Source organism: Pseudophryne corroboree, chromosome 6 (assembly GCF_028390025.1).
Source record: "Pseudophryne corroboree isolate aPseCor3 chromosome 6, aPseCor3.hap2, whole genome shotgun sequence".
In the NCBI taxonomy this organism is placed as follows: domain Eukaryota; kingdom Metazoa; phylum Chordata; class Amphibia; order Anura; family Myobatrachidae; genus Pseudophryne; species Pseudophryne corroboree.
In genome coordinates this window covers 63180393-63200658 of record NC_086449.1, presented here as the reverse complement: position 1 = coordinate 63200658, position 20266 = coordinate 63180393, and the positions used below count along the sequence as shown (strand labels likewise).

Below are 20266 nucleotides of genomic sequence, written 5' to 3'. Positions count from 1 at the left end.
CCCCCCACAATAGTAAAATAATTTAACATGCAAAGCTATCAGATCAACTGTCTCGCGAAGAGGACGCCAGCCACGTCCTATCCCTATCAATCTCAATGCATGTGTGAAAATGGCGGCGACGCGCAGCTGCTTATATAGAATCCGAATCTCGCGAGAATCCGACAGCGGGATGATGACGTTCGGGCGCGCTCGGGTTAGCCGAGCCATACGGGAGAATCCGAGTATGGCTCGGACCCATGTAAAAAAGGTAAAGTTTGGGGGGGGTTCAGTTTCTCTGAAACCTAACCCGCTCATCACTACTCCCTACATGCCTCATGTAAATATCCATGATGTGATGAATCATTAGGTAAATTCCTTATCTATTAAAACTTTTAGCCCTTATGACACCAACTCAAAATAAATAACCCTCAGATTTTGGTTACAAGCTTTATATTCCTATGTTATTTAGTAATTTTGTAGCATGGCCTGTCCTGCGCTTTTAACCCAGGAGACAGAACAGGGCTGCATCAGTGTACAAAAGTATTTGGTCTGAGCTGGGAATGAGGGGGGAGGATGAGGATGGTGGGTGATAAGAGATGATGGAGAATGGGTAGCCGGAGTGGTATATACAGTCCTCATTGTATATGCCTATTCCACATCCTGGTAAAATGACATGCAATGTATTGAGATTTTATACTTTCTAACAGATGTGTAGATAATGCATCATAAGCCCTGCTGACACCTCTACAACCTCCTAAAATGAATTTAAATAAGTGGATGCAGCTTGCATATGTTACAGGCTGCTGCATAGTAAAATCTTTTGTGCTGCTGTGCTCTTATCATGAGTACTGGGGTGAAGGAGGAGGCTGAAAGAGGTCTGGAATGCTATCTAGGCACCATTTTAAAGCAAAATGAGCAAGAAATCAACCCAGGCAGTTTTCCTCTAAATGTTATCTCATCCTCTGGTAGTTCACAAACTGGGGGGGATTTCAGTAACACCCCACACCCACCCCGTGTATTAGGGTCAGGGGGTGAGAGACAAAGTCAGTGGGAGAGAGACAATGAGAGACAGAGTCAGGAGGAGGGCTAATGAAAACATAATTAGTTGACTCTTTGTGGAAAAAGTTAAGTCGCTACAAATTAATTCCTCCCTACCCCTGTGTGTTGAGTCATGTAGTGGGTCAACATAAAAAAGGAGATGAGAGCAGGAGCAGATCGAGTATTTGTGTAGTTGTATGAAATAAATGGTTTTCAAGAAAATAATTATATTATTAAATTATAGAAATCTATTCTTGATTTAATTAAAAACAAATTATACACAGACAATTGGATTTGGACCCCAAGCAGCTACTATGATATGCAGTGACTTTACCAATTCACCACAATACCTGAAGGTGATAAGTCACTGTCTTTTGATTTCTAAATGGTCAAATAAACTGACACTGACCATTTTACACAGCTGCAGTATACTGTAGTGTTCTGAAAATGCTACCTGCACTGTATTTCAGCCCCTTTACATATGGCTAGACATGACAGAGTAGAATATCTTGTGCCATTATTGGCAGGCCATGGCAGAATAGTCAGTAAGGTGTATGTGGACACATCTGTTTGTGTCTGAATGATCAGACATGTGAATAGGGAGGTGAGAGTACAGATCGGGTTGCTTATAAAAAGCATGTTGAAAGCACGTGGATCTACTGCTGCAGCTACCTAAAGCCTGACCCCCTGATGGTGTAACCAGTGCAAGGTGTCATGTGTTCCTGGGATACAATGGGAGTTCACAAAAAGGTAGAGAGTATTAAAGAATACATGGTAAATGTGACAATTGCAGAAAACAAGAATACCAAAGAAGAAACCCAATTTGCTACCAAGAAACCCAATTTACTTTGTGTTTCAAGAGACATGGACAATCTACATTTGGGTATCTCATCTCCTTGAATGAGATTTTCTAGAAGTTCTTTATGCCTTTTATATTTCACAAATTTTTATTGAGTTTCTACATTACAGTATATACATGCATCAATAAGATTTCACACACATGTGGCCTGCATTGTTTATTACATTTACTCTATTCCTGTGGCTAGAGACAATATATATTCTCTCTTTACTTTGCGCTCACCTGAGCTGATTAATATATGCAATCATAGCTGTGTTCTATCATTGGACTATATTTACCTTGTTAAAGCTTCAGTGAAGTGATCATTTCAAATGTAATCTTTTTTGTGAAAATATTTATGGACATTGAATGTTTCTCTTCTCCAGTCTTTAACAAAATTGATTATATGGTTACTCTACTGTGTGACTCCTCTGATGTTTTACAAGATGTGACTTTTGGGTAAAACACTTGCAGCATTCAGAGCATTTAAATGGCTTCTCTCCTGTGTGACTCCTCTGATGAGTAACAAGATGTGACTTTTGGGTAAAACACTTGCTACAGTCAGAGCATTTAAATGGTCGCTCTCCTGTGTGACTCCTCTGATGTATAACAAGATCTTGCTTCTCGGCAAAACACTTGATACATTCAACGCATTTAAAAGGTTTCTCTCCTGTGTGAATTCTGTGATGTATAACAAGTCGTTGCTTCTTTGTAAAACACTTGCTGCATTCAGAACATTTAAATGGTTTCTCTCCTTTGTGAGTCCTCTGATGTATAACAAGATGTGAATTCTGGGAAAAACATTTGCTGCATTCAGAACATTGAAATAGTTTCTCTCCTGTGTGAATCCTCTGATGTATAACAAGTTCTCTCTTGGAAAAAAAACACTTGTTACATTCAGAGCATGTAAATGGTCTCTCTCCGGTGTGACTCCTCTGATGTCTAACAAGTTCTTGCTTCTTTGTAAAACACTTGCTACATTCAGAGCATTTAAATGGTTTTTCTCCTGAGTGACTCATCTGATGTATTACAAGATGTGAATTACGGTAATAACATTTGCTGCATTCAGAACATGTAAATGGTTTCTCTCCTGTGTGACACCTCTGATGTTTAACAAGATTTTGCTTAAGGGAAAAACACTTGCTACATTCAGAACATGTAAAAGGCTTCTCCCCTGTGTGACTCCTCTGATGTGAGATTAGTTTTGATTTATATTTAAAGTGTTTGTCACACTCAGAGCACAGATGCAGTTTCTCTCCAGTGAGACTCATCCTGCATTAGCCTAGATACAAATTAGCTGCAGAAGGTTTCTCCTATTCAGACAATGAAAATAGTTTGTGTAAATCCTCCAGAGGTGTACGGAGAAATTACGCCTTTCGCTTGCTTGATTGTCCCTTTCCACAATGTCTTCTAATATGCGTTAAGGGAATCCTGCTTCTTATTTGTCATGTACTGTAAGAAAAAAGACAATATTTAAAAGCATAAAAAGTTACTGATGTAAAATTACTTTTACAGTAATAGTGTTATTTTGCAAATGGAACATGATGTATTTTAATGTACACTAACAAATATTTATTTAATGATAGTTTCTTAGCTAGTTCAGAATATTCCTTTGCACTTTACAACTGGAACAACAGCAATAATACAAAACTGGGTGATAACAGACAGTCATAGATGTAGAAAGGCCCTGATCGCAAGCTTACAATCTATTTGAAAATAGACATTGAGACACAAGAATAGGTGATACATAGTGCATAATGTTTAAGCTTGATTGCAAAGGTTCTTAATGGCCTGTATATTATAATTAAATAACAATGTTGGCTTCGGTTCAGGAGTATGTGAAAGTGAAGAAAGACAAAATATGTGAAGTTGTGTGGACTGTATATAGGCCCTCATTCCGAGTCGTTCACTCGTTATTTTTCATTGCATCGCAGTAAAAATCCGCTTAGTACGCATGCGCAATATTCGCACTGCGACTGCGCCAAGTAATTGTACAATGAAGATAGTATTTTTACTCACGGCTTTTTCTTCGCTCCGGTGATCGTAGTGTGATTGACAGGAAATGGGTGTTACTGGGCGGAAACATGGCGTTTTAGGGGCGTGTTGATGAAAACGCTACCGTTTCCGGAAAAAACGCAGGAGTGGCTGGAGAAACGGGGGAGTGTCTGGGCGAACGCTGGGTGTGTTTGTGACGTCAAACCAGGAACGACAAGCACTGAACTGATCGCAGATGCCGAGTAAGTGTGGAGCTACTCTGAAACTGCTAAGTAGTTTGTAATCGCAATATTGCGAATACATCGTTCGCAATTTTAAGAAGCTAAGATTCACTCCCAGTAGGCGGAGGCTTAGCGTGTGTAACTCTGCTAAAATCGCCTTGCGACCGATCAACTCGGAATGAGGGCCTATATAAGGGATATAATTGTGAAGGATAGCTTATAAAAGTTATGTGGGTGGCTCTGAAATCTAATAAGCTTCTCTGAATATGTGGGTTTTCAAGAATTGCTTGAAGGTTTGGATACTACAGGAGAATCTTATTGTTCATGGAGAGCTGCAGCCAAAAACAAGTTCTGTAATTGTGAGTGGGAGGGAGTAATGCATCTGGATGAGAGATGCAGGTATTGGCCCTCATTCCGATTTTCACTGCGCAGCGATCAGATAATAAAATTGCAAAACTGCGCATGTTTATGCACCGCAGTGCGCACACACGTCGTACGGGTACAAACTGCATTGTTGCTGTGCAATGCTTCTAGCGACGAATCCATTCGCACAGCCGATCACAAGGAGATTGACAGGATGAGGGCATTTATGGATGTCAACTGACCGTTTTCTGGGAGTGGTAGGGAAAACGCAGGCATAACCAGGTGTTTGCAGGTCGGGAATCTGACATCAATTCCGGGACCTCGGTCGCTGAAATCATCACACAGGATAAGTAACTACAGGGCTGGTCTTTTTTTTTTTTTGCACAAAATGTTTTTGTAAAGCTCGGCTGCACATGCGATCGCACACTTGCAAAGCAAAAATACACTCCCCTGTGGGCGGCAACAATGCTTTTGCATGGCTGCTAAAAGTAGCGAGCGATCAACTCGGAATGAGGGCCATTGTGCAGAGCAGAAACGTTTGGGTAGGAAGATATAAGAAGATAAGCAAATAGATGTTTGATTACTGTATTTTGGTAAACAGCCTTATGTATAAGCAAAATTATTTCATATTGAATATGGTAGAATACCAGTAACCAATGGAGGGACTGACAAAGTGGATCATCCAATAATGAATGGTTGAATAGGAATTTCAGCCTTGCAGCTGCATTAAAAATGAGTTGCAGTGGTGAGAGTTTAGTTTCGGGAAGACCAGTAAGAATACACTCAAAATTAAGTCCATGGTTTAGCGTTTTTGCAGTGTCTTGCGTAAGATGGTCAAATGTTGTATGTTTTTAGATATATGTGCTGTAAAATGATTTTGAGACAGATTGAAAGAGGGGATCAAAGGACAGTTCAAGAGTGAGATGTAGGCAGTGAGCTTGCTTGGTAGGATTGATTGTTGAGTTTTCAACATTGATAAATATATCAACTTGGTTACTTCTATTGGCAGGTGGAAAAATAATTCATTCTTTTTTGGAAATATGAATGCCCTTATTTATCAATGAGGGATACATTTCATTGTGATCCCTAAATGGCATCAGCCAATCAGCTTCTAATTTCCATGTCACAGGCTGTGTTTGAAAAAATGACAGGAGTGGATTGGCTGGTGCAATCTATCTTTCACAGTGAAATGTATCACTCATTGATAAATAAGGGCATAAGTTTAAAGTTGTTATATGACATCCAACATGAAATTACAGTAAGGCATAAAGAGACATGGACCAATACATATGAAAAATCTGGGCAAAAATCTGTATCATCCAGGCAAAGATGTTACTGAAATCCAAAAGAGCTGATTAGTTTTCTAAAAGATATCGTATTGATTGAGAAAAGCAGATGACCTAAGCCTGAACCTTGCAGTAGAGAGGCAGTGAAGAAGAGGTGTACTCAAAGAAACCTATCACTGAAAGATTGATTAGTTAAGTAGAATGAGTACCGAGAAAGGGCTGTGCCATGAATACCTATGGATTGTAATGTCTGTATGAAAAGAGAGTGGTCAACAGTGTCTATAGCAGCAGAGAGATCTAGAGCAGGCATTTCCAACCACGGTCCTCAAGGCACACTAACAGTGCAGGTTTTAGTGATATCCAGGCTTCAGCACAGGTGACATAATTAGTAGCTCAGTTATTTTGATTTAACCATCTGTGCTGCAGCCTGGATATCACTAAAACCTGCACTGTGCCTTGAGGACCGCGGTTGGGAATGCCTGATCTAGAAGAATAAGAACTGAGTAATGGCCTTTAGAATTACCAATGACAATATAATTTACTACCTTTGTCAGTGCTGCCTCTGTGGAGTGTTTGGATTTAAAAACTAACTAAAGTGGGTCAGATAAGTTTTTGAGTTAAGAAAGTGTGTGAGGTGAGTATAGGCAAGTATCTCATGTAGTTTGTAGGGGCATGGGAACTGAGATATGGGACAGTAGTTTGAGAGAGAGTTAGGATCAGTATTTTGCATTTTTAGAATGGAAGTAATCACTGCATGGTTGAACAATGATACCAGTAGAGAGATTACAGGTTGTGGTTAAGGTTAGGATGAGCACAGGAGACAGATTTACTGATGTTTGAGGATATAAGACCTAGGGAAAAGGTTGTAGAATAGGAGGTTGATAAGAAATTAGATACTTTATCTTCATTTGTTTGATCAAATGAAGAGAAGGTGTCAGAGGTTTCAAGTAGGGAATTGAGTAGGTCACTGACTTTGGCAGAGCATACCATTTCATATTGGATCTTATCACCCTTGTGTTTGAAATAGGAAGCAACATTTCGTGCACAGATAGTGGCTATAAGAACTAGGGTTCACAATTAAGCAGCCCTAATGGATCAAGAGATGTGAGGTTACACAATAGACCACAAAAACTGGTTTTGAAGGACAAGATCTCAGATTCATATAGGTGCTTAAGGTAAAGAAATAGAAATCATATGCATCAAATTGAAAAAAAACAAGGTAATGTACTCCCCTGGTTTGGTATAGTTCTTTGGATGTCCCACTCATCTCTTTGAAAGATGTATAACATAAAAGAATACACAGAGAGACCAAGATCCTTGTGTAATACTGTATGGGTAAATTGCACACTATAATGACAATTTTCACGCATACCACCACTAGTAGTGATTAATAATCTGTTGGGGTTTAACCCCTTAATCAAACCACTCACAAGGGTGAGTAATGTAATTAACTTATTACCACCTCACATCAGGAGAGATACTCTCACCAAGCAGGATTGGTTTCAGGGGATGCCCCCTTTAATAAAGAACTCACAGATGTGATACTTGCATGCAGACAGTAATAGACCTTTATCTTGTGTTCACACCACAGAAAAAGGTTTCAGGGGATGTCCCCTTCAGCAAAACACTCAAACAAAACCTTGTATAATTTGCAGAGGAGGTAGGTCTTTAAGCTTCCTTGTTACTGTTTTTTCGCATTCACCTCTCAGCTTAATTCCTCCAAATATAGAGTGAAATAATGGAAACAGGTTTTTACAGCAATATAAAAACCTTTTATTTTAAACAATCATCCATTAAAACATTTACTTAAATGTCACTTTGGGGAGCACACCCGGGTTGGAGATCGCACAGGGATGATGGTGGTGAAGATGAAAAACAGGGCCCCATTCTGTCAATCCCAAAGTCCTCTCCTTGCTGGATAGCGTCCCTTCTGTAACACAGACTCCCCTACCTACACGTTTCAATTCTCTAGGGATCTTTGTCAAGGTGTAGTCTGTATGATGTGCAATATATACCCCCTATGTTAAAAAATGTATTTCAGATGTGTCTAATCAACACTTCACCCCTTCCCTCTGTATAAGGGAAAAGCTGTCCTTATGATAAATCAAGGTCCATATGAAGTAGCCGCATTCCCATATAGCGTCTATCCTTTCCGAAGATGGTGGCCGGCTCACTTCCGCTGTATTATCCAACTTTCTCACGTCCTTTTCCAATATGGCTTCCGGCACACTTCTGCTGTGTTTACCAGAAGTTGTCGTTATGTGTCCCACGGTGTTCTTCCTCCTCGAATTTAGACCGTCCGTGCATTTCTTAAGGCTCTCTCACCCCCATACATGCTTCCTGTTATGGGTTGTCATATTAACCCGCAGTTCATATAAATTACCTACAAAAAATATTTTTTATACATACATATAAAAGAAAAAGATGGGAGACATTTAGTAGCTTCTATTATGAAAAAAATATTTTACAGCCTAATGTATAGTCAGGTACATGGTGTTGTGATCATAATCTCCTTTAAAGTGACATGCACTACATTAAAACTTATGTCCTATAAAAAGAGTTGAAGAACAAGGAGAACATGATGACTTCAATCCTAAATACACTGTAGTCATATAGTGCATAAAACAATATTTAGAAAAAGATAAAAACAAAGTATGAGTCAATAAAATAAAAAGATTTAAAAAAAGATTGCTGCATGTTTAACTTCATATACTATAAAAACCACTGCAATTCAAAATCACTGTTTAAACATGTAGGTATCAAAGTTTTGTATTTACAAATAGGGATCATTTCCATTTTTGCAAGGGTGCTTAAAATATTGCTTGATCTTTCTGTGGTTTTCAGTAGTTTAAGTCCATAGAAATGTTTTACCTCATGTAACAAGCATTTGTGTTTTGCTTTAAAATGGTTTGACAGTGCATGGGTCTCAAGACCTTTTTTAATGTTCCTACAGTATTCGATGATTCATACCTATAAAGGTCATGTTGTGTGGCCAATGTAAAATTTATTACATGTACATTCTACTGCATAGATTACGTTGGCCGTATTGCACATTATAAATTCCTTCACTTTGTTGGTTCCCATTGATATTCACTTTATCATATTTGAAAGTGGTTAATCCATTGATGTTCCTACAACCAATGCAGGAACTACATCTGTAGAAGCCTTTTGAGCTATTGTAGTTGGTTCGTTTGCTTTTTCCTGAATGCATTCTTCTATCTAATTGATTTTTTAATATTTTTGGCTTTCCTGTATATATGTACAGGTTTATCAGGTAACAGATTTCCAATCACTGGATCTCTTTGTCAAATCTGCCAGTTCTTTTTAAAAGCCTTTTCTATATCCCTATGTTGTGAATGAAATTTGGTAATGAACGCCCATTGTAATTTTTCGTCTCCACTTTTCTTTTCTTTATTTTGTAACACGTCTTTTCTATTTGTGGTTTGTGCTTTTAGAAGACTTTCCTCTACTTGAATTTAATCATATCCACATGATATGAAAGACTGTTTCATACAGTAGTTTGTGCCTGTTCTTCAAATATTGTTTTTTTTTTTGTACAATTTTGTCTCAAGTGCTTAAATTGACCACCTGGAATAGAGTCCTGCTTGTTTGTGAGTGTTTTGCTGAAGGGGGCATCCCCTGAAACCTTTTTCTGTGGTGTGAACACAGGATAAAGGTCTATTACTGTCTGCATGCAAGTATCACATCTGTGAGTTCTTTATTAAAGTGGGCATCCCCTAAAACTAATCCTGCTTGGTGAGAGTATCTCTCCTGATGTGAGGTGGTGATAAGTTCATTACATTATTCACCCTTGTGAGTGGTTTGATTTAGGTGTTAAACCCCAACAGATTATTAATCACTACTAGTGGTGTGCATGAAAATTGTCATAGTGTGCAATTTACCCATACAGTATTACACAAGGATCTTGGTCTCTGTGTTTTCTTTTATGTTATACATCATTCAAAGAGATAAGTGGGACATCCAAAGATCTATACCAAACCAGGAGAGTACATTACAGACAGTGAATAGTGGGTTCGGTAAAGGAGGGATAACAAGTGATTTAAGTATATTCAAAAGTTGATTGGGGTTAGACGCTCGAGTAGAGTTTGAGGATAGGAAATATGTTGGTTTGTCAATATCCAGAGCATTATGATTAGAGTAGTAGATAGATATGTGAATTAGTCACTTGGAATATGAAATTTATGCTGCAGATGTTCTAGTTTACTTGAGTGTTTTTGTGTTTTGTGAATTTAGAGTGCCATGGTTCACATACTGTAAGTCTACATGAATTGGGATGGGTAGCTGGATCCACCTCATTAAGGGTTATTTCTTGAGTCTGGTTCAAGTGTGATACAGTAGTCTTAGGAGAGGTGAATGTATAAAATAGTGAGAACAATTGCTATAGAGAGGTGGATAGTTGTTAAAAGATTAATAGCTGTAATATTTCTGCAGGTTTGAGGAGGCATGATAGACTTCAGTGACATTGAGTTTGAAGTAATAGAGGAAAACGTGCAGGTGATAAGATTGTGATCTGAGAGAGGGAAAAGTGTGTTAATGAATTCAGAATCTGAGCATAGTCTGGTGAATACAATATCAATGCAGTGGCTCTTGATAAGAAGAGGAGTTAGTCCATTGGGAGATGCTGATAGAGGAGGTTAGAGAAAGTAGTTTGGAGCTGTGTGCAGACATGGTTTGATGAGTTATTGTGGAAGAAATTAACTGGCCCGCACAGAGCCCTGACCTAAACCTCAAGCACATTTGGGATGTACTGGAACAGATAATGAGAGCCAGACCTTCTCTTCCAACATCAGTGGCTAACCTCATAAATGCTCTACAGAATTAGTGGGCACAATTTCCCACAGAAACACCTCCAAATCTTGCGGAAAGCCTTCCAAGAAGAGTGGAAGCTGCTATAGCTGCAAAAAGGGGACAAACTCCATATTAAAGTACACCTATGTGAATACAATTTCATTACAGTCCCTGTTGGTGTAACGGTCAGGTGTACAAATACTTTTGTCCATAGAGTGATGTAATATATGACCACAAGTCCAATATATGCTAAACAGCTCTATGTGGAATATTAAGATATGGACCATTTAAAGTACAAATGTATGGTGAATCTAGGCAACACCTATATCAAGATACTTGTGCTATTTGACTGATATCTAGAGGATTTACATTGAGGTTTACTGCATATGTGTGATTGATTCTGGGATTGCACATATCCCATTGTCAGTTGACCTTTGTGTAACAATTTTTGTCTGAATAATTTGTGCAATATTATCCTTCATGTCAATAACAAGGCAACTGCACAATTATCATACATTAACACAGTAGTTCCCAATCTGTGTTCCATGAGTGCCTCTGGACACTTGCAGGGGTGCCTAGGATTGGTAGTCCAGGACCAATTCAAATTATTTATGGTTAATGTAATAGGCAAAAACAGTGCTAGTGGTTACCAGTCATATCATATGTGGACAAACCAAAGTGAATCATGTCCCTCACCCAATAATTAAACCTATAGATGATATCTAAATGCAATTTACTTAATTTAATATTTTATCTAAAATTTTTTATAAGAAACTCATGGCCAAGAGCCAGAGGTGGAACTACCATTGATGCAGCAGGTGCATTGCACAAGGGCCCCTAAAGACTAAGGGGCCCACTGCTGCACAGACCAGCAATGAGTTATCCCCTGGAACCCCCGTAGACCATTTTGAGCAATGTCAGGTGATAGGCCCAGTGAAGAGAGCAGGGTGGGCCCCACTGCCTTAGGGACCTGCCCCTTAGGGAGGTAAGTCTGACCTGTGTGTGCTGGACTGGTAGGCATCCTGCCATCTGTCAGCGCTGATGGTCACAGTCATAGGCTTCTCTAATTAAGACAGATGTACATTATTCTGATTAACTGCGGTCTGTGAATTAAGGACAGCTGAAAACCAGTCAGGGACGGTTCTACATCTTGTGGTGCCCAGTGTGAAAGTTTCCGCTGGTGTTCCACCCACTCCCCCACGGCAAAACAGTTAGTGCGCGCCAAAGATGCGCATCAACAAAAAGGAATAGGGGCTTGGCTACAGTTATGCTCCCAGTATTTGTGCCCTCAGTAGCTGTGCCCCCACTAGATTTTCCCCCTGTAGATATGCCCCTAGTAGAGTTGCCCCCAGTAGATTCACCTCCAGTAGATTTGCAACCTGTAGCAATGCCCCCAGAAGTTGTGCCCCCTGTCGCTGTGCCCCCAGTAGCTGGGCCCTTTAGTAGCCACTTACAAACACACACAGAAAACTAAAATTCCAATACTTACCACTGCCCTGCTCCTGCTTCCCGAACGCTGCTGCTTCGTCTGGCCGCCTGCGTCTCCTCTCTATGGGAGAGACATCATGACGTCTCTCCCATAACAACTCCGCACAGACACTAGATATACTTAATAATGACCTCTAGCATCTGACAGGTGCACCGGCTGCAGTGGATGCCCACGGCATCTGTTGCAGCTATGGAGCGGAGTGAGGGTAGGTGTCGGGCACCTGCAGGGTGACTGCGGTCGCACCCCCAGGCCGCAGCGCCCCGGGTGCAGACACTGCTTGCCAGCACCAAGAACCGCTCCTGCAACCAGTGTAACTGGCACTGTCAGCATCTGCCTGGGTGCCAAACTGAGAAAAGCACAAGAGGTGGGGACTCCTATCACAGACAGAGCAGAGGCTGCTGTGTTCCTGCCCCCACCAAGTTACATGCCCCATGTCCTTCACACCTTGCAGAACATTGCGCTAGTTCCCCTGTCACCCACTGTCTCACTTCCTCCCCTGTATTCTGCTGTCACCTTCTGCCTCCTCTTGCTTCTGTTGTCACCCTCTGTCTCCCCTGTCTTACGCTGTCACCATCTGCCTCTCCTGTCACCCACTGCCATGCAGCATATTGCTAACTTGGTTGCAGATGAGAAGGGGTGCCCAAAATATATTTTTGCAACTGGCCCACCACTCACAAATCCCGCCACTGCCAAGAGCTGCCATGAAAAAAAATGATGATACTGTGATTCAAAAAAAGTTTGGAAACCACAACATGAATTGCTTGTGCCATATGTGTTACACCAGATTGAATGTGATTAGAATTATATTATATAGCTCTTCATAACTCATATGAATGATCTACACCTCTATGTCATCACATACCTGTGAGCAATTTATAAATCTGTATTTTGGCATGGCTATGTCACTTATTTGTTTTCCACCATAAGCATTGCCTGCATTGAAACTGCAATATTGTGTAAATGACTCACTGCATAAATTCTGGTCTCTCGGATCTGATACAATAAATTGACTGACTTTTGTCCAAAATATTGGGATCATTTTTCAATGAGTGATAAATTTCACTGCGAGTGATAAATTGCACCAGCGAATCAGCTGTTATTTTTCAAACAGTCTGCCACATGGCATTTTGGAGCTGATTGGCTGGTGTAATGTATCACTCACAGTGATATGTTTCACTCTTTGTTAAATAAGCCCATAAATCAGGTGAATTATCACTAAATGTGCTGCAAAGGTTTAAAGATTAAGTTATCACCTCTCCACTACTGTAATTAATGAATTTTCTGCCTGCTACCATTAGAATAACTTTATAGAACTCATTTCTCCATGTTGGTCTGAGACGCATGACCTTTAATATAACCTATTTTTGAAATTGCAATAATTAAATATTAAAAGTAAAGTATTCATTTTTCTAAAAGAGCGCCCCCCACAGACTACTCTGGGACCACAATAAAATCTTATAAGACACTCACATAAGCCTTATATCTATGGAAATGTTTAATCTCTGATTACCAAGGCATAAATTATTTCAAAGCAGTATTAACTTGCAGCAGTGTTCATTACCTATGCACCAATTAATGAAAAGCATATCAAATATTATCCAGTCAATTACCATTCTTTTAAAATGCTTGTATGTTGTCAAATTGCTATATGCCCATTTCCAGTTACATGTGCAGTACAGAGACCTCTACCCTCCTGCAGCAGATACCAAATACTTTATATATTAGATTAAATCTCTAATGTTTCCATAATGATTGTATAATCCTCCTACTCTCACCTCAGAATATGCAGATTATACATTACTGACCTCCTGCATTGACCATATGTGGGAAACACGCGCTACTGATCCTGTCACACCTACTGTCAGCTGATGCTCCAGGATGCCACCATTTTCTCTGCACACACCATTATAATGGGGAAAATGTGATCATATGACAGTAAAAGTGGGGGAACTACTGAAGACAATAGAGGAGACTATTACCTATTACCTATTATACTATTACCTCCAGATGCCTGCCCTGAATAGGGCAACCTTCATTGCCCTTCCTGTTTCTGCCATAGTAGTTGTAGAGCCCCCTCTGGAATCTGGAGAGGATCTGCAGTGCAGCAGGCTAATAAGAGTCAGGTGCACATACTACAGTGTATGTCCTGCCCTACCTCCTCTATCTGCTCACCATCCCTCCATGGCTCTTACTCACAAGGTGGGCCCTGCTTCCCCTGATCTGGAGGTGAGAACGGTGAGCATGGGGCAGCACACTGCCGCCAGAAGGTTATTTCCCTGTTCAGCAACAGGTGGTGCATAGAGAGGTAGGTGTAGGGTGTCTGTAGGTGTTGTAGTGGGGTGTCTGAGTGTTTTTGGGGTGTTGATAGTGAATGAAGAGGGTGTCCACTTCTGGGCTTATGGTAGTGAAGTGGTGAGGAGTGTGGGGTTGCTCATTTGTTTTTAGTGAATAAAAGGCCAGAAAGATTGTCTGAGCACAGCGGGTTCTAGTGAATTTGGAGGGGTGATTCTGGACTGGGGGTTGATTGTGAATGAGGGTTGGGTGATTGGGTGCTGCTGTGGTATTATTGGGGGAATAAGTTAAGTGGGGAGTCAGTGTTTAATGATGGGAGGATCTGGGTGCTTCTGGGTTGTTGGTAATTAATATGCGCATACGTGTGTGTGTGTGTGTGTGTGTGTGTGTGTGTGTGTGTGTGTGTGTGTGTGTGTGTGTGTGTGTGTGTGTGTGTGTGAGTGCTGGAAAACACCAATATTTCACCTCCAGGCACCTCTTGAAAAGTTATGTGCCTACCCAGTCATTCTGCTCAGTGTGATGTCTGCATAGGAAGCAGTGATCAATGTCACATGAAAAACCTGATTTTAAAAGGGAAATTTCTGTGAAACACGCTGGGTCACTGACAGAGTATATACAACTGTATTATACACACACATGATACATGACTGATAAACAATTTATAGCTGTCACACAAATAAACCAATGATTTGGGCCTACATTTTAATAATTGCTCAGCAGATTATTTGTTTATAAGACCAAGAGACAACTAAATTGTTTCTGCAGGTTTTAGGAAACAAACCATAAATGTTCATCAATATAGTTACACATGTAGTATGAGCTTACATTCATTTGTATAATGCTTCATGATTATCTAACTAGCCTGTGACCCATAAAAAATGTAGATAATTTTATCTAAATGTTATATCTGGTTATTTTTGTGGGGTTGTTGCAATACAATTTTAATAAATAATACATGATATAGAATATAAATCTTAGAGTAGTGGATCCTTTTTCAATATAAACAATTGATATTGCTATATTAACTACTGTATATTACCATTGCTAAGGTAAACCTTTTTAAGTATTGATAACTATAAAATGTCTACAATATAATGTCTACAAATGTTTTATACATATAAATATATTATTATGTATAATATAATCCCCTTACTCTGGAGATTCTTCCTCTGTCTCTTACTCCTCTATCCATCCAGCTCTCCAACCAGTAACTCATCCAGCAGCTCCTCCATCAGCTATCAGTGGCCTGATACAGTCGATTTATATGTAGAGGGAGAAAGGGGATAGGGGAAACTTGAGCACAGGTGGTGAAATATGATATGACAGTGAATGAATTGGAAAAAAACCACAGTAGTTTAGAATTTAATCCTTCATTGAAGGATACTATAGCAGTCACTCATGTGGAGGTGCACCCCTGAGAGTGAACACTAGTATACCAAAAAAGAAGAGGAAAAGACTCATTTTTTTGGGGAGCACTCATTGAAAAATATTGCATAAAATCTAACTTTTATTAATTACCATTAAAAGCTGTTGCCACCAACCAGGACAAAAAAAACACACATAAATACAAAAATGACAAGATAGAAAACAAAAAAAAAATGACAAAAAAAAAACCCACACCTAGGTTTGCGTGTGGTATGAACACGCCATGGGGAGATATGCCTGACGCAGTCAGGGCCAATATGATAAATACTGACACTAGTTCCTGCAACAGTTAGCCTTAACAGTCCCCTAACAGAAGGAGACAAATAGTGGGCTGGTATAGTCGGCTAACACAGGAAACAGAAACACTGTAGATAGATTTACCATCAATACTTCAGTCTCTCGTAATAAATGCTACTGACGTAGAGTAAATATGTAACAATGATGGTTTAGTGTGTGTTCAAACTTCATAGTAAGTGCAGTCTCCCCATCGATTGCATGTCATTGGTTCCTATAAAGAGGTAGTAGCGAAGTAATCATAGTATTTATTCAGGATCTAGGATGTAAATATCCATAATATAAAAAACAAAAAATAATAATCTTGACAGACAGACAGACAGACATACATATCATTTCAATATGCAGGAATCAATGTAACCAGGGTAAATATCCAATCTATCCTCTGACACATGTGTCATATTGGTGAGTTAGAGAGGTGAAGAGCAAATGAGCTGCTGCAGATTGCAGAAAAGGGGAAGAAAAAGGCACTCCTATCATAGATGTAGTGGGGTGGCTACTGTTCACTGTGTGACATGCATTAATACAGTAAATGAGCGTGTCCCATCTGCACCTAAGGGTTAGAAACAGGTAGAATGCTTCTGCTTTTGAAAAGATCACACACAGGCACCCTGATGTAACAGCGCAGGATGTCCTCAGAGTTCTCCATGCAACAATGAGAGAGCATTGAAAAAAGGGAGATTTAAAGATACATGTTATCAATAAGATGAAATAAAGAGCACCAATCCCCCTATGAGTGTATGCTGCTTCCTTGCATGTGTAAATACATTGATGCAAGGTGAGCGGTACCTCTTTTTTGTCTATAGTGACTGGAAGAAAGTAGTTTGGTAACAGTGCTGGGACCCTAATGGTAGTAACGGTCCTGATGCCGCAGGGTATTACAGGATCCGTTACCCACCATGTGGACCCGCCGGCTGTTGCTCTAATGGAAAGGTACCTAAGATTGCGCGTGGATATCAGGGTGTGCGGTTCCAGCTCTGGCTGCACTGCACTGAGTCTCCTCAGACAGCTGTTTCGCTTTCTGGCTTCCTCAGTGAGACACCCTGTAACCAGGTGTTGGAGTTGTTTATAACTAGGTAATGTCCAATCAGGAGCAAAGGTGTGTGGCTATCAATTAAGCCTGTGCTAGTGCCTGATGACACCTGGTGTGTGCATTACGTCCAGGTGTCAATATTAGTCTCCCATTCCCTATCAATTGGGAACAAAATTCTAAAAAGACATACTAATAATTGAATCCATTAGTATCCAAAAATGCCTCTTGTGAAAGTATAAATAGACAATGGCAATAACATGAAAATGTTACAATACAACAGTAAGTTATAAGGCGGTGGAAAGTATATGTTAATATATAAGATTGGAAAAAGGAATTCTTTTAAAAAGATTTCCCTAAGAGAGTATATGAAATAATAAAAATAAAAATAAATAAAAAATAGTAATAAAATACACTGCTGATGTAATAATGTTGAAAATGCGGAACACTATAAGGGAAATCAGGGATATATTTGTATATAAATAAAATATCTCGAATGGCCCTTATATAATATAAAAATAATTATACAGGTCCCGTCAGATACAGAAATGATGGGATAAAAATATATAGACCTTTTGTTTTATAATACTTCATGAATATCTAACTACACTGTGACCCATAGAAACATGTAGACAATGTAATAAAAATGTTATATCTGATTATTTTTGTGGGGTGGTTGTTGCAATACAATATTAATAAATAATACATGATATAGAATATAAAGCTTAGAGTAGTGTATCTTTATATAAACAAATTATATTGCTATACTAACTATAAAACCATTGATAAGGTAAACCTTTTTAAGTATTGATAACAAGAAATATCTACAATATAATATCTACATATCTTTTATACATATAAATATATTCTTATATATAATATAATTAACTTTCTCTGGAGGTTACTTCTGTATCTGACTCCTCCATCCATCCAGCTCTCCAACCAGTAACTCATCCAGCAGCTCCTCCATCAGCTATCAGTGGCCTGATACAGCCTATTTATAGTCCTTCCTCCCCCATCTCTCCCCAGTAGTTCCCAGGATGACCAGAAGGAATTCTTACACTGAGAGGTGACATGTAAATTAGGGTCTCATAACATTAGTATATAGTCATTCAGCACATCAGCTTCTCGTGCCCAGCTCCTTGTCTTGTAAATGAGGTATAAATATTCCTAAAGTCACTTGCTACAATGGGAAATGCTAATTACACCCTGGCAGGGGTAACACCTTGTATTCTAATTAGATCACAGCAGCCTCTGACCTCCTGTTATGTCACCAAAGGAACCTTTTGTTTAGGAGTCACCTATTGTCCAGACAGTTTCAGCAAGACCTGTTCTACATGTCAACAGAAACTTCACAATGATTCACGGCTAAACTATAACATAAACAAACACATATACTGTATATATGTTCTATGAACAGTAGCACTTATCATACATTACACGCATTATTTAGTGTGTCTTAACATATTGTATCACATTCTATTTTGTTTTTAGAATAATTTTATAATCAATTGTCTTGCCATATATAGTACAATATGAGCACTTTGTGGCAGAGACACAATGGAGACAGATGATTATGTTGCCTGTATGATGTGTTTACTTCACAGTGCCCTGTATCCATGGTTACAAGCTGCATCCCCGTGCCCACAGCCGCTGCAGAGGCGCCGGCGGCATGTTTACATCACTTCCAGGGGTGTGTCGCTCGGACGTGTCCGGAAGTGATCTTTATTCAGTACAGACAGACAGCTAAGTTGTGGGCAATATGGCCGGTGCAGAACCGGATCCTGGTGATGCACTGTCATATGTGCTACAATGTGAAAATTATGACACACTTAGCTTTTCTGACATAGAGGCTGAACATATATTACTGAAAGAGCCGATTTTTGACAAAAGCATTGAGATGTCCAATGGGGACCGATTTCATGAGCTGTTTAAATTGAGAAAGAGAGAAATCGATTTCATGTATCACGTGAGGACTTTGTCCGATTATTATAGAAGTAAACAAATCTCCCTGGGATTCCGCGTGCAGAACGCCCCCTACTATTGGGAGACATAATGTAACATTCTGTAAATGCCGGATCTCAGTGCTTAATAAGTGTTCCATGGATTTGATGTTATTGGTGATAGAGGAAGTCAATCTCACCAAAGAAAAATTTAAAACATTCGAGGACACACATTTACGCACTTTACTGGATGATAAATGCGTTATCTGGCTAGAGAAATTGAAAACGCAGGTGGACGCTTACCGAACCGAATTGCTTAAATACAAAAAGGAAAAGTTACGGAAGGTTCAAATAGATTATAAACAACATCGGTATCGCAGAATACTATTTACCCTGCAACAGGATGCCCCATGGGTTCCTGGAGGAGTAGACCATATAAACCTCCTTACAGCACTTCAGCCAGCGAAACAGATGAGACAGCCACGTCGGACACAGTTATTACCCGCAGGGCGTCCCTTTAGGGGTTACAACCCGGGCCATAACAACAGGCAGAAGAAAAAAGACGGCGCGGCTAGTCGAGGAGGAAGGAGGGGAGGAAGACCGCTGAGGATACATCTGACCTAATTTTCAATTTATTGTCAACACTGGAATATGAGTAAAAATGGAAGGTGGAGACCTATAAGCGTTATAGGACATTTATACTCAAAGAACACTTTGGGAAACAGTGGAATAACCTAAAAGTCATTCAGCAAAAACCACAAATTATGACATTGGGACCCAGTTCTACTTTTGACCCTGGGTCTCATAACGCATCAATTAAAACTTTTTCACGGTTGATGGACAATCTACAGAAGGAAACCCCCACTTCAATATTCAGAAATCTGACTAAGTAAGAAAATATAGCCCTTGATGCTCTAAGAGATAGAAAGGACATTATCATTTGTGGCACAGATAAAAGGGACACCATAGTGGTGTTAGATACCCTTGATTATATTGCTGAATGTGAGCGTCTGTTAAGTGACAGTGAGACATACAGCTCACTTAATGGAGAGCCCACTCATGAGTTGGACTCCATTTTGTTGGACGCTAAAAATGAGTGGTTAATTTCTTCTGACATTTACAACAAATTGGTTTGTCCTTTTCTAGTTGTACCTATTTTTTATGCCATACCTAAAATTCATAAGGACGCACAGAGGCCCTCTAGCCGACCTATCATCTCAGCCTGGGGGTCTCTGTGTGAGCCTGTTTCCATTTATTTAGACAC

General features: G+C 39.6%; 1 protein-coding gene across 4 annotated transcripts; it reads right to left on the bottom strand.

Annotated features, from left to right (window-relative positions):
• Nucleotides 1-1293: 1293 nt before the first annotated feature.
• Nucleotides 1294-17996, bottom strand: LOC134936143 (gastrula zinc finger protein XlCGF17.1-like). 4 transcript variants are annotated; one of them, XM_063931063.1, is made up of 3 exons: nucleotides 17965-17996; nucleotides 15464-15556; nucleotides 1294-3307 (listed from the first exon to the last, which is right to left on the bottom strand). In XM_063931063.1, the coding sequence occupies exon 3, from the start codon at nucleotides 3124-3126 to the stop codon at nucleotides 2266-2268; it is 861 nt and encodes a 286-aa protein (XP_063787133.1). In that variant the 5' UTR covers nucleotides 3127-3307; nucleotides 15464-15556; nucleotides 17965-17996; the 3' UTR covers nucleotides 1294-2265. The 4 variants fall into 4 exon arrangements, 3 of the variants coding, with proteins under 3 accessions (XP_063787133.1, XP_063787131.1, XP_063787132.1); XM_063931061.1 differs by lacking the exon at nucleotides 17965-17996 and adding an exon at nucleotides 16967-17059; XR_010180459.1 differs by lacking the exons at nucleotides 1294-3307; nucleotides 17965-17996 and adding exons at nucleotides 7470-8103; nucleotides 16967-17059.
• Between the last annotated feature and the right edge of the window lie 2270 nt (nucleotides 17997-20266).